General features: G+C 38.1%; 1 protein-coding gene across 1 annotated transcript in view; it reads right to left on the reverse strand.

The window, feature by feature from the left end:
• Positions 1–11,535, reverse strand: part of LOC150048474 (uncharacterized) — a 264,112-nt gene extending 252,577 nt beyond the window's left edge. Inside the window, exons 1-3 of the mRNA XM_090355280.1 lie at positions 11,524–11,535; positions 6,448–6,514; positions 5,980–6,156 (exon numbers count right to left, since the gene is read on the reverse strand). Coding sequence (XP_090211406.1) covers positions 5,980–6,156; positions 6,448–6,514; positions 11,524–11,535 — 256 coding nt within the window. The remainder of the gene's footprint in view (positions 1–5,979; positions 6,157–6,447; positions 6,515–11,523) is intronic.
• Positions 11,536–13,619: the final 2,084 nt, after the last annotated feature.

Below are 13,619 nucleotides of genomic sequence, written 5' to 3' on the forward strand. Positions count from 1 at the left end.
AAGCAGGTGAAATACTATAACAATATGAGATAACCAAGGGACAGCAAAAGAGATGAGAGATAATGTAGTACATCAAGGACAACAATCACTCATTATATGGCTTTTGTTTCAAAATGAAAGGACCTCCAGGATATAGAAATAAATACATTATTTTTTCCTGCTCTTTAAAAGTCATAGCAAAGGGTTTCTTTCTTTCTAGCTTGAAGCTTAACCACAATGTATGACAACAATGTATAAGCAGGGTTCAACATACTGCCTTGAAAATTCTAATCCCATGCCTGATCTTTCTTGATTGTACTTTCATTAATTGAGTTATATCTTCCACATGGATCTAGGGTCATTTAGGTTTACATAACCTCATTTAAGGTAAAATGAAGGCAAAAGAAGGATATAAAAGAGAGTCAACAGGAAAGGAAGAATTGGAATTACCCAAATTTACAGGTGATATGGCCCTATATTTAAATTTTTAAAAAAACTTACTTTCTGCAAAGGAACAGAATACAAAATTCAACATACAAAAATCAGTTCCTCTATGTACTAAGAAGGATATCATTTACAATAGCCTTAAAATGAAATGGGAAAATGAAGGTGGGAGGGAGGGAAAAAGGAAGAGAGGGAAAAGAAGGAAAGGGAAGGAAAAGAAAAAAGCTAGGAATGGACTTAAGAGTATGGAAAAAATCCTTCCATTAAAAACCATAAACTGGCCGGGAGTTTGGCCTAGTGGTTAAAGTGCTTGCCTACCATGCATGAAGACCCGGGTTCGATTCCTGGGTACCACATACATAGAAAAAAGCCGGAAGTGGTGCTGAGGCTCAAGTGGTAGAGCTCTAGCCTTGAGAAAGTCCAAGGACAGTGCTCAGGCCCTGAGCTCAAGCCCAGGACTGGCAAAAAAAAAAAAAAAACCCATAAACTATTGAAGAAAGAAATCCAGGGAGAGAGTAGAAAATGAAATGACCTTGAATGTTCATGGATTCCCAGACTTCATACTCTAAAGATAAACATACTATCAAAAGCATTCTGTATACTCAACAAAATCCCTAGCAAAATCTCAGTATCATTCTTTTGTTTGTGTGTGTGGTTTTAGGGACTGGGACTGCTGAATTCAGGGCCCGAGGTACTATCCCTTCCATTTGAGCTGCAGCTTCACTTCGGGCTCTGTGTGTGTGTGTGTGTGTGTGTGTGTGTGTGTGTGTGTGTGTGTGTGTGTGTGTGTGTGTGTGTGTGTGTGTGTTGCGTGGAACTGGAGAGCATCATGCAAAGAAACATAAGCCATACTGGCAAAGATGACTATTGTGTATTTTCTCTTATATGTGGAATCTAATGTAAAAAGAAGATGGGAATATAAACTAAGGATTATCAAGGTAGAGGACGAGCAGAAAAGAGAAGACAAAAAAAAAGGTGATAAAGTTGAGTAGGATTGAAGTACATTATATTTATAAAGATGAAACAATGAAATCTACTAAAAATTGTAGAAAAAGGTGTCTAAAAGAAAAGACCAATGAATATGACATCACTACATTATGCACGTTATGAAAATATCACAATGAAACCTCCATGGTACAATTAACATTTGCTGATAAAGGTAAATAAAAGAGAAAAATAATATTTGTGAAAACTAAACTATACTTTATACACTCGATATTTACATAAAATATTTCTGTTTTTCAGCAAGAAGAGTGTTTATTTTTAACCTCCAAAATCAATGAAAGAGATTAAAATCACTTAGGAATCAAATGGGATCCAAAGACACATATCCAGGTCAGTTCAATAAACCTAAAACAAATGATTTTCCTATGAATTTTCTTTTTCTTAATAACAGTTGAAATGTCCTGAAGCAAAAAAAAATGTTTAATGTTCTATAAATTTTATAGAACACCTGTTTTCCATCTTAAGGGAAAAAACGGCTATAAATGTAAACAATTTTATACAATATCATTTCTAAAACAATCTAGGCTATGTTTACTATGGGGAGAGCTAATTCTCTTCACGTATTTGCTCAGATGATTCGAATTACTCACTGCACACCAGTGCTTATATGCTATCTATATCTCAGGTTCATATATGCATGACTTTTTAGATCCATGCCAGTATGAAGAGGAACCCTAGAGGAGTCACAATTATAAACCTAATCCAGGGTTCCCTAACAGAGGCAACCGCAGGTATCTCCTCTATCTTTAACTCAAACTACTCCTTAAATCTTCTGGGAAAATCTTAGATTACAAAATTCATTCTGTTCAGCATCTTTGGGACGCTGTCATTTCTTTCTTTCTCTACTGTCAACCTTCTGCTTTGCTTCCTCTTGCCAAGACCCCTTGGGTCACATGATGATCTTCAGGCCCCACGTGCAACCAAGAATGAAATCCACAAAGCCACATAGAAACTGATTTCTGTCGCTTCAAGAGCTGCTATTAGCGTCCCTCTCAGGACTCGGTTAGCCTCCAATATCAATTCCAGCCTTTACCAATTATAGGTCTTTCTGTGTTCTCTCCAGTGTGTTTTCTGGTTTGATCCATCCAGTAATGGATGTCTTCTCATTGGAGTGCGATCCCATGGCATGTGAAGGCCCTCAACGTAACTGTGAAATCCTGCTATTGCTTGTGAGTTATTTACTGGTGCTTCCTTTCTAATTAGCATTTTATTAGCATATATTTGTTGTACAAGTGGGTTTCCATATATGCATATCATGGAACCTAGTAAAGCCCTCTCCCTCTCTCTCCCTCCTTCTTCTTTCTGAAAACAATCCAGGAGCTTTCATTGTTTTAATTTCACACATGTGGAAATTTTTCACCCACAGTCACATTTCCACTGACTCTCCAGCTTTCCTAATGGTGCCCACTCACCCAGCAGAGCTTGCTTTACTTTTCTGTACGTTTTAGCATATAGGAGTTGTACAAAGGGGTTCACAATGGTGTCTCACACATTCATTTATTCTTAAGTATTTCTAATTCTAAAGATCCATGCATACTTTATTTACTTTTCCACTATATCCTGGGACTGAAGCCATCATAAACTTGAAACCATTTCTAGTTCATTTGTTTTTAGAAAACCCCTCTCTTAGACATTTCCTTCACAAATTAAATTGATATTTATCTAATAACTTTACATTTCCTGGAGATAACTTGGATAAATAAAGTAGCATTATAATTCTGCCATGATATAACAAAGCTTTCCTTTAGAAGGTATTTTTGAGAGAGAATGTTCTGATATTTACTTATGAGATGATAATGGGTGCTAATTGAACAATACCATTGGGAAGGTGTGAAACTAGTTTGTCTAGTAATCATGTTGACAGATGCTATAAATGTTCTTCTTAAAGTTGTGTTAGCAAGAAATGGTGCATTCTGTAATATCTTTCAGCTTCTAAACTCACATATTTAAAGTATTATCCCTTGTTCACAGACCATAAAATTGCACATCTCATTTGCAATTGAATTTGATGGAGATTTTCCCAAATAGAAGGTAGAGATGCATTTTTTAAGTTGGCAACATTTCAGAACAGGGATGGCATAATTCCTTTCTATCTCAATGCCTGATCAGTTTGGTAAGAATAACAAATACTTCCTGGAGTTAGGTCTAAATTCTAAATATATAAATAAATATACACAGGGTTGTATGTATCTATCACACAAACATATTGACTTCCGTATTGGATTCCAGTACTGGAACTCCTCTGAACAACTAACGAAATAGATACCAGGAAGCAGGAAAATGTGTTATTCAGGGGCAAGGGTGGAGAAGAGAGTCAAAGGAAAGGGAGGTACATAAATGGACTGAGTAAAAGTAAATTCATAATATTTAATATACGTGTATGTATAAATGAAACTTGGTAACTTGGTGAGAGAGATGAGAATGATAAAAAGGATGATATTGATCAAAATGCACTACACTCACAAACTGGCATGTTGAATTGAAACTTATTTGTACAACTACTTAAGTATAATGAGAAATTATTAATAAAATTGAAAACAAATGCTTCCTTGATCTTCTTCCCAAAGCTTTTTCTCTTTGTTGTCCTTCACTATACTCTACTTTTGTCTGCTTCTGCTTTCCAGAGTAAGATCAACCATCACTCATGAACATGATTATCTCGTAAACAGAGGGACTGACCCCACAGATAAAACTTAGGCATTTTGCATGTAGGTTTGTAGTATGCACACTGAATTTCAAAGACTTCATGAAAGAAATCTCTAAACTTTTACATTAATTATAAACTGAAATGGTAATATTTGGGGGACACTGGTTTAAATAAAATATGTTGTTAAAATTAAATCATGTTTCTTTTTCATTTTGCTAAGGAAATCACTAAGAAATTCAACATTATTTCTGTGGTTCACATATCTATTAGAGTGCTTGCTATAATATGTTTCTAGCTCCTCTCTCTCTCTCTCTCTCTCTCTCTCTCTCTCTCTCTCTCTCTCTCTTCCTCCCTCCTTCCCTCCCTCCCTCCCCCCCCCCTTTCCAACCAACAAAATCAAGCAACATGGACCAAACCCAGTGAAACCGTGAGGAAATACAAAGCCTTTCTCATTCAAAGTTGATTGAGTTCATGTGTCTTTAAGAGAAATAAGATGACTGACAGTAGTCAAAATGCTAAAAAATACTTTTAGATCCTCAAAGTCAAGTTGCCCAAGAAGCCAGAACCTTATCAGGGCTCTACCCGCGCCCCCCCCCCACTTAGTTCTCCTGTACTCTGGGCATCCAGGATCCATCCTACAGCACCCCAGACCTTGAGTGCCCTTCACAGTAACCAAATTTGTGGCCTGATATACTACTGCAGAAAATAGGAAATTAGAGGAGACACAATACATAAAGTGGCTACTGTATGATTAATACACAGTAAACAATCAAGAAGAGCTGTTGGTGGTAGTGACAGCCCTTCCATAAGATTAAAGAAGATACCCACAAGCAAAGAACATCAAACTCAAGCCATGGATTTGAATATGCACAGTACAGCAAAGGAGGGAGAAACCTAAAAGCTGGCAGGAGTTCCCCCGAACCCTAGGAATGAGGAAAATCACACACTAGATGCTGTGTGCACATGCTAACTGCCCGGGATGTGGACTGGCTGCTTTGTACAGGTGGAAATCCTGATGAGGCTGCTAAGTAGGACCAGCAGAGAACACATCTGTGCCAGCTCATGCTTCATTACATCAGCCAGCTCCCCCTCAAAAAAAAAAAAAACCAGAGCTATCTGGTCATGAAATTCTCAGGTCTTTTGTCATGTTCTGTGAGGAAGAGCCAAGACAGCAAGTTTTAATGACTCTTTCTCCATAGCTACAGAATCACCTTTCCTTCTGGCAGCAAATGAATCAGAGCTTTAGAAGAACAGCATCTCTCAAGAGAAAGAAGGCCCTGGCATCTTCTGGCTGCAGAAGGCCAAGTGTGTACACCCATGCTTAGGTAGCATCCTTTGTGGCACTTGCTATCAGTGATATGTACCCTTAAGGGAGAAATCAAAGAAAGGACTTCTCACAGTGTGAAATTTCTACAGAGGAAGTCTAAATACTCAATTTGCTTCCAGAACTTATTTTTAAACTCGCACAAGGGTTTCAAGCTACAGAGAAAACACCTTCTCCTGTAAAAGAGAGAAACACTGACATTGGAAACCTCAAGTGGGATTCCAGCATGGGCCTTGAAATACACTAGCCAAGCGACATTCTACACACAAGAGCATCAGCCTTCCAACCTCAGAGTCCAGAGTGGTAAGGTCCTAATAGACTGAGTCCAGCCCATCTCAGCTCTGCCTCTTAAATAGGGTGGATTTTCTACTCATTATCCTTCACCTAAGACACTATAGCCTGCATACCAAAGCAAAGTCAATCCTTCAGTGTCCCCCACTGAGTTCCACACACAGCCTCTAGGAAACCTGTACAAGCATGCAGCAGTGGAATGCCCAGTGTCTGTTTCTGGGTGCCCAGGTCAGATCACAAGGGCAGCAACTGTCACCAAGTGTGAGGATAATCGAGACTGAAGTCACACCTTTTGGTTCTGCAGAGGTTGGCAGCCTGATTTTTTCTCGGTGAGCTGCAAGGGTGCGATCCGGCATGTCATGTCTAATAACTTTCCCTTCTGAAGGCTGACATGTTGAGAGATCTGGGCTGCTCGTGTTAAAAGCTGGATTCTCCACGCCTTCTGTAACTTCTCTACCTCCTTTAACTGGAGCAAAACAAGAGGGTCAGAAGATCACACAAGAGCAAAATGCAGTTCAATGGCAAACAGAAAAAGCTTGCAGTAATTCCTCTGCAGGAAGACTCGAGTGTATCATCCTCAAATGTCACCAAAACAGAATTAGGTTAAAATTAACTCTTAAAAAAAATAAATGATTAAAATAATTACAAATTGCACCCTGACAAGCAAGAGCAAAATTTCGCCCACAGCCATTTGTCTGTAATTAGTTAATTAATCCTTACACAAATTATGAGCAATAACTCATCAAGCAAGGCTCACCCATCAGAAATTCAGCCGACTTGGATTTCTTCTGCTTAGCTTGCTTCAGAGCCTTCTGCTGAAACTTCTGGAGGGAAATTGTTAAATGAATAAATTAGCTAAAGAATGAAGATCATCATTTACGATCCACAACTAACACAGTATTTGAAATATGGGATGGCATTGAAATGTCATTTAATTTACATCTCTCCTAAAGAGGTCAAACACTAATTGAACATCAGAAGTGGAAGAATTAAATAAAATAGGAGAAGAAAAGTTAAAACAAATGCCAAATGAAGGTCACATTTAAAATACTTTGTTTTTACCATTTTTAATTAATACAAAGAGCTCTCAACAAATTAGGAACACTTGAATAGTTAGTTGTAGGAAAAAATGTATGTCAGTCAATTTGCATTCATTCATTCTTGTCTATCATGGGATTTAAGTGTTGTAGAATTTTGCTGTAGAAAATATGTATATGCAGTGCAATGCATCATAGTTTAAGCCTTGAGAAACCTGTATGTGAGCTGATAGTCTATTTAAATCCAATCAGGGGTGTGTGTGTGTGTGTGTGTGTGTGTGTGTGTGTGTGTGTGTGTGTGAATCTTCTTAAATTTGGGCACTAGGTAAAATAATATATAATCCAAAAATTAGTCATACTCTATTGGAATCATGGAGATTCAAAAGGTGCCACACCACAGGAAACCAGAATTCATCACATGACTGAAAAACTCATTAATATTAGAATGTATAATAAATGGCCAAAAATGAAAATGAATAGTTAGAAATATTAATAGAAATCTCAGACTCAAACACGTTCCAAATGAATAATTAGCAACTGTTAGATTGAATTTAATAATTATTATAAAATCTATCTATAGCGTGGCCAAACTCAGATATGGTCCCTGAGATTCATTTGTTTAAAGCTAACACTCTCCCTCTTGAGCCACGGTGCCACTTCTGGCTTTTTATGCCTATGTGATGCTGAGGAATTGAACCCAGGACTTTACTATGGTAGGCAAACACTCTACCACTAAGTCACATTCCCAGTACAAGTACAATTATTTTTAAAACATGGATTTTGGTTTTGGTTAAAGAGTTCTGAATTTCATATACTTGATTTCAAACCCATCTTGAAGGTAGAATGGTGTGTTATACATAGTTGTTTTATTTCATGGATATAAATAACATTTAAGAGATTACTCCAAAATCTAATATAAACCTTAAAAACTTGCCTAGGATACCTGGAGTTATACCCCTATGAGTGAAAATGCATGCTATAAATAACAATAAAAAATCCACACATGTGAATGTTTTCTAAATTTGAATAACAAAACAATTAGGCCACATGAAAGTTGATAAACTTAGAAACCACAGTGCACCACCACCATAATAAATATTTTGGCATTTTCTTAAGGAAGAGATCCATATGTGATGTTTGTGGTTGTTGTTGGTGGTGGGTTTTTTTTCCCCCAGCCTTCATCAGAGATAGCAACAGATATTAGTTTTGTTGACATGGCTCAGTAATTCTGGAATTCACTTCTTTCAGGTCAAATTAAATATGCTCCTAAATGGATGAGAGTAGCCTCTACATAAGTCTCATTTTTTGACTAAAGACTAAAGATGTCATATCACATGTACTTGCTTTCTAATGTTATGGAAGATAATATCCAAGATATTTCCACAAATTCCACATATTTAAAAGGAAAGTGGTAGCTGGCTGTACACAAAAAAGAGGAGTTGCCCCTTGAGCTAAGAGGCTTACCAAGTGGTGGTTTGTATTGTGTGACCTCTTTACTTGTACCACATGCTCAAGAGGAAATCAGGAATGACTTCTGACTTCTCTCCTGCCCCAATTTCCTCAACCTTCTCTCTCCTTCACACATGGGCACCTTTAAGCAGCGTAGATTGCATTTTCTTCCACCCCCTTCTCAATTGGGGCTCCTTCCTGATGAGATTTTTATCTCCTTAGTCCACAGAATATAATGTTTTCATTCATATTTTACATGAGTTCCTTACCAATTAAGTTAGTACATTTATGTAAATGTTATCATTTTTAATGGGCCCACATTAACTTATTAAACAATCTATATTCTATGTCAGAAATCAGATTAAAGAAACAAAATTTAGCCACCAGTGTCTTCCTGGTTCTTGCTGGATGTCGGTTCCATTTTCAAGATAAGTAAAATATCTGGAAATCTGAACTAAATCTCTTAAGGATATGCCTCCTGGCATTTTTCCATCATGTTTCTGTTTAGTTGATAAAAATAATGCAGAGCAATTCTCTAAATCAAATCAAACTGAGTGGTTGCTGGTAACACATTTTTTTAAAGCTTTTTGTTTTTAATTGCAGTAGGAACAAACATAAGCTCTACCCTCTCATAAATTTTCAAGCAGAAACACTCTAGCGTTCACATTAAGCCCATTATTGATTATACAGATTTCCAACACTTCTTCCTCTTATAAACTTGAAAAGTAGCTGGCTTCTTTTCTATGCATGTTTAAATAGTGACGAACCATCTTTGTTGTTGTTTTTAATTTTGGAAAATGTATCCTATTAAATAAGAATGTATTATAGCACAGGCCAGAGGGGTGCAGGGCTATCCCTCCGAGGCTGGGGGGCTCAGACCTGCTGGAGAGTGAATTTTTGCATAGTGCACGGATCATGGCTCAGTGCAGGCCAGTCACATTGCATCTGGGATCAACCCATGGTGCTTCATGCAACCGTCAGCCCTCATTTATGTCTCGCTGTTTTCTTCTGTCCAGCTGTAAACAGGGCAGGCCCAACTTGTCTCCCTCCCCTGATCTGCACAGGCAGATCACACAGGCACACCAAATCTGCAGCCTGGGAGCTCAAGTCAAAGTTCTCCTTCGCAGACAACAGTTCCAGTGTTCTTTGGGGAAAGTGACAAAGAGAAACCACTTTGGAATGACAGAATTAGAGTCCCTTTTTTTTTGCGGGGTAGAAGGCGAGGAGGAAATGCATACCTTAAATTCCTACACCACAGACTGGCTTGACACATCTCTTCCATGAAATGAAATTAGGTGTTGGTATTATAAACCACTGTGTTGCTTTGTTTTGTTTTGTTCAACAGATAAGTTCAGCAGAATCAGCTTGTTGAGTTGTGATAGCAGAGTTGTGATGGGTTTTCTTATTTTACTGCTAGGCACTTTACTTGGATCAGCTACACACACACCCACACACGCATGCACGCACGTACACACGCGCATGTATGGATAGAAATCCTGGTGTCAATCTGGTTCAGCTCCAGACTGAGAAGACAGCCCTGATGGCAGAGGAGAAATTGGTAGTTTGGTTTCTGCTCTCATCCACCTTGACCGCAACGCAACCCTTACACTCAGCACAATGCCATGGAAAGAGTTGTCATGTCAGTAAGGAAACAGAGGGAGTGGCCTGAAGGTAATATGTAGTCTTCACTAAAGCCAGCCCTTCCAGCCAGCTGGTATGTAGCCCTATTCCAACTTGCACTTAGGCAGCCTGGGCTGTTTTCTCCTTTCTTCTTCTCTCAGTCTGTTACTTTGTTGTTGGAAGTGCTTTCTCTTGGCATGCTATGGTAGAGGATGTGGAGACTAAACCCTGCCTCATTAATAAAAGAAGACTGGGAAGGGCTACATGCAATTTCATGGGGGAGGAGGATAATAGGACATTTTAACTTTTTGTTTTGTTTCTAATGTGATAGGGGCCCTTCTGTTTCCATGTTTTAGAGTCCTTGGACTAAACACATTTTTTTAAGTGAAGTTGTGCACTTTTTAAAGTAATATTTAGGTCCCTATCATTAAGAAGTGAATATTCACTCTGAGTTGACTCCGAAGACAAAGAAAAAAGTACAAAATGATTTCCAAGTAATGGTGAGCAGAAAATACCTATAATAGAGATTCTCGTGAAACTGGTAATGGAAGAAAGTAAATATCACAATTGCATACATGCTTCAAGTACAAAACTAGCAGAAGTAATTAATGCCTGAATGCAAACCCCAAGAACAGAGAAATATTGATACACTTATCCAACTCATTGTCTGAAGGCTCTCAGAATGAATTCTTCACCATTACAAAGATGCCAGCACAACATTTCTCTCCCTGCTTCTTTTTCTCAAAGTCCTCGGTACCCACCCCATCCCCATACCCCTTCTCTACATCCTCGGGTGACTTTCTGTTTTGAAAGAATTTTAATGCAATTCATTAAGATGAAAGAACTTTAGGGGTGATTTATAACATTCACCCAAACCTAAGTGTTCAAAAAGATCTTCTGCATCACCAGGCACAAAATTTCTGAGGATGACACCACCTCCCCCCAGTTTAGGAAACTAAAGAACAAAACAAAACCAAAACCCAAACACACTATTCATGGGAGAATGCAAGCTGCATTTTGACATCCAAAAATCTCCCTGGTTGGCACTCCTTATTGAAATCAATTCAGGGATAGGTTACACGAAGTTGGGGGGGTCTGGAATGTGCCTCACTAGTCAGGGAGACAATTGAATAGAGTAGCTAGCTCACATCTCTGCCTGACAGATGATGTCCCAGCTTTCTCAATGATGACCCTTCTAGAATAACTTCAGGAGCTGAGCCAGCCCCTGCCAAGCCTGGGCAGGTCAAAGGGCTGAACCATGTGTAATTCAGAACAGAGGAGGTCCCACGTTCCCTCCACAAAAACAATTACACTACTTATTTCACTCCAGCCCTTGCCTAAAACTCACAAGCCTTACAGTTCCAGTGCAGTCAATCTAATTCTACCCCTGGGCGATAAGCCACATGAAAATACGTGGTGCTGTGTTTATAAATCTAATCAAAAATAGAAACAGTGGACAGGCACAATGAGTTTCTACTATGGATCATGGGAATCCTTGGACATTCTGAAGGCACTTTTGTTTAACTTCTATAAACGCTCTTTTGCTGCTATGCAGTTCGCTAGCCTCATTCATCATCCTCTTTACTCGTGAGTGCTACAAATGAGACTAAATTTCTACTCACTTCTCTACTTTCCATCCATGGATAATATTATGAAAAATAAAGCTTAAAAGGGTGCTTTTAAAGGAAAATATCAAAGAGGAAGGCTACCGTTCACATCAATCTTACCTCTCTGTCCATGTTCCCAGCTCCTTGCCTTTGGCCATGCACAGATTTAAATCAAGTTCCTCTAAAGAAAGAAAAATAATACACCAGAATAAATTGGGCCAACTAGAAGATCCATGAAGCAATTTGGGGGTTACAGAGCTATGAGGCTACTTAATGGTCCTGAAAATTGTAAGTATAAAGTTAACAGGATTTAATTTGGTGTCTTGCTTTTACTATTCCTGCTTTTGTGTATTTATCCAGATTCCTTTACAAAGGGGAGTCAATAACTAATCACAGAACATTTCACAAACATCATCTTTAGGAAAAATTCAGACTTGATCTACATAATCAAAATTTTCTATCTTACCCTCCAAAGATGACACTCTGCTAGATACTGAAGTTTCATTCATACTACATCTGATTGCTGCTTGCCTTTAGTGACCATAATATGTTCACCATTTTTTAAAATTATGTTACACTTTTGCAACTGTCCTAAATAAACAATATGTAATAAAGTCAAAGATAAATATGTGTACTTAAGGCCAACCATATTAAACTCTGAAAACATTATCCAGCAAAAGATATGGAATATAAATATTTATGGAAGGAAACGACTTAACACTCTTAAAATTCCTCAGAGTCCTACGATAAATTGTACGTGCAAATCTGCAAGCAATTGTATTTGATGTAATTTCAATCGACAGAAATACCTCACCAGGATATAGTGTGGGGCCAGATGGTTTATAATAAATGGGAAATCTCACAAATGAACAGTGGTATCAGCATTTATTAAATTATTATAGATATTCACCAATGAATTTTTGGATTTACTCTTTTGAAATGACTATCAGCATTTGGCAGTTAAAAGAAAACTCATATTTCATATGAATGATCCACCTCATACTTCTTGTTATTCAAACCATCAATTATAATTTAAATAAATCATTCCCCCAGGTGTGTATAAACTCGAATAGTGATCAGTGTTGACACTGAAACTCTCAACTCTGCCAATTTTAAGAATTCTTTTTGCCAGGTCCTGTAACCTTAGCTACTCCAGATGCTGAAATCTAAGGATTAAGGTTCAAAGTCAGCCAGGGAAGGAAAGTCCATGAGACTCTTACCTCCAATTAACCACCAAAATGTTGAAAGTGGAGCTGTGGTTCAAGTGGTCGATCTCTATCCTTGAGAGAAAAAGCCAAGGGATATCATTCAAGGCCTGAGTTTGAGCCCCAGTAATAGCACACACACACACACACACACACACACACACACACACACACACACACACTCACATACATACATACACACAGACACGCACACACACACATGCACACACACATAAATACACACCTTGTTTTATATGTAAAAGTAATATGAAAGATTTAAATGCAATACCAAATGACTATTTTCTATAAAAGAAAAGTATATGTAAAGTTATCTAACAAGCAATCCAACAGCAAAATGGGAATGGTTTGTTTTCCATTGGCTCACATTCTGAAGAGCAACTGGAGAGCTCTGAAAGTCAGGTGGAATACAAATCAGTTTCCTTTTGTTGCTTGAATTTACTCTGAACTGAATAGTTAACTTTTGTCTTCTGATATGTTTTCCATTTATAAAGTTCCCTGTCATTCATCATAAATATATGTGGTAGACATATAATACAAAGCATATGAGCCATAAACCACACACGGGTTACCTCTATTAATGTTAATAGAGAGCTCAGAAAACTTTCAGTGAAGCAGACCACTTCCTTCTCCTTTTTCCCATGTCATGAGCAATGGTGCCATCAGGGCTTCTCCTTGCCTGGGAATATCTGGAAGCTTAGAGCTTGAAATATTTTTCAATAAAACATTTTAGCCCTGAGTACCTGAGAGCTGAAATTTGGGAGTTATAGCCAAATTCCTCACAAGTCAGGAATAGTCATCAGAACTAAAGCAACAACAAACGAACGGCCACCTTGAACTAGAAAAATCAGTGAACAAAATACAGCAAGATGTGTGCCCATTAACACATGAGAATACATTGACAGGGTGATTTGGGGGCTCTTAAGCTGAGAACCTCAAAAGTGAAGCTGGGTGTGGGTGGATCCTGCCCATAGTTCTAGCTACTTGGAAAAA

This window comes from Megascapheus bottae, chromosome 22 (assembly GCF_031878675.1).
Source record: "Megascapheus bottae isolate mThoBot1 chromosome 22, mThoBot2.hap1, whole genome shotgun sequence".
Taxonomy (NCBI): Eukaryota; Metazoa; Chordata; class Mammalia; order Rodentia; family Geomyidae; genus Megascapheus; species Megascapheus bottae.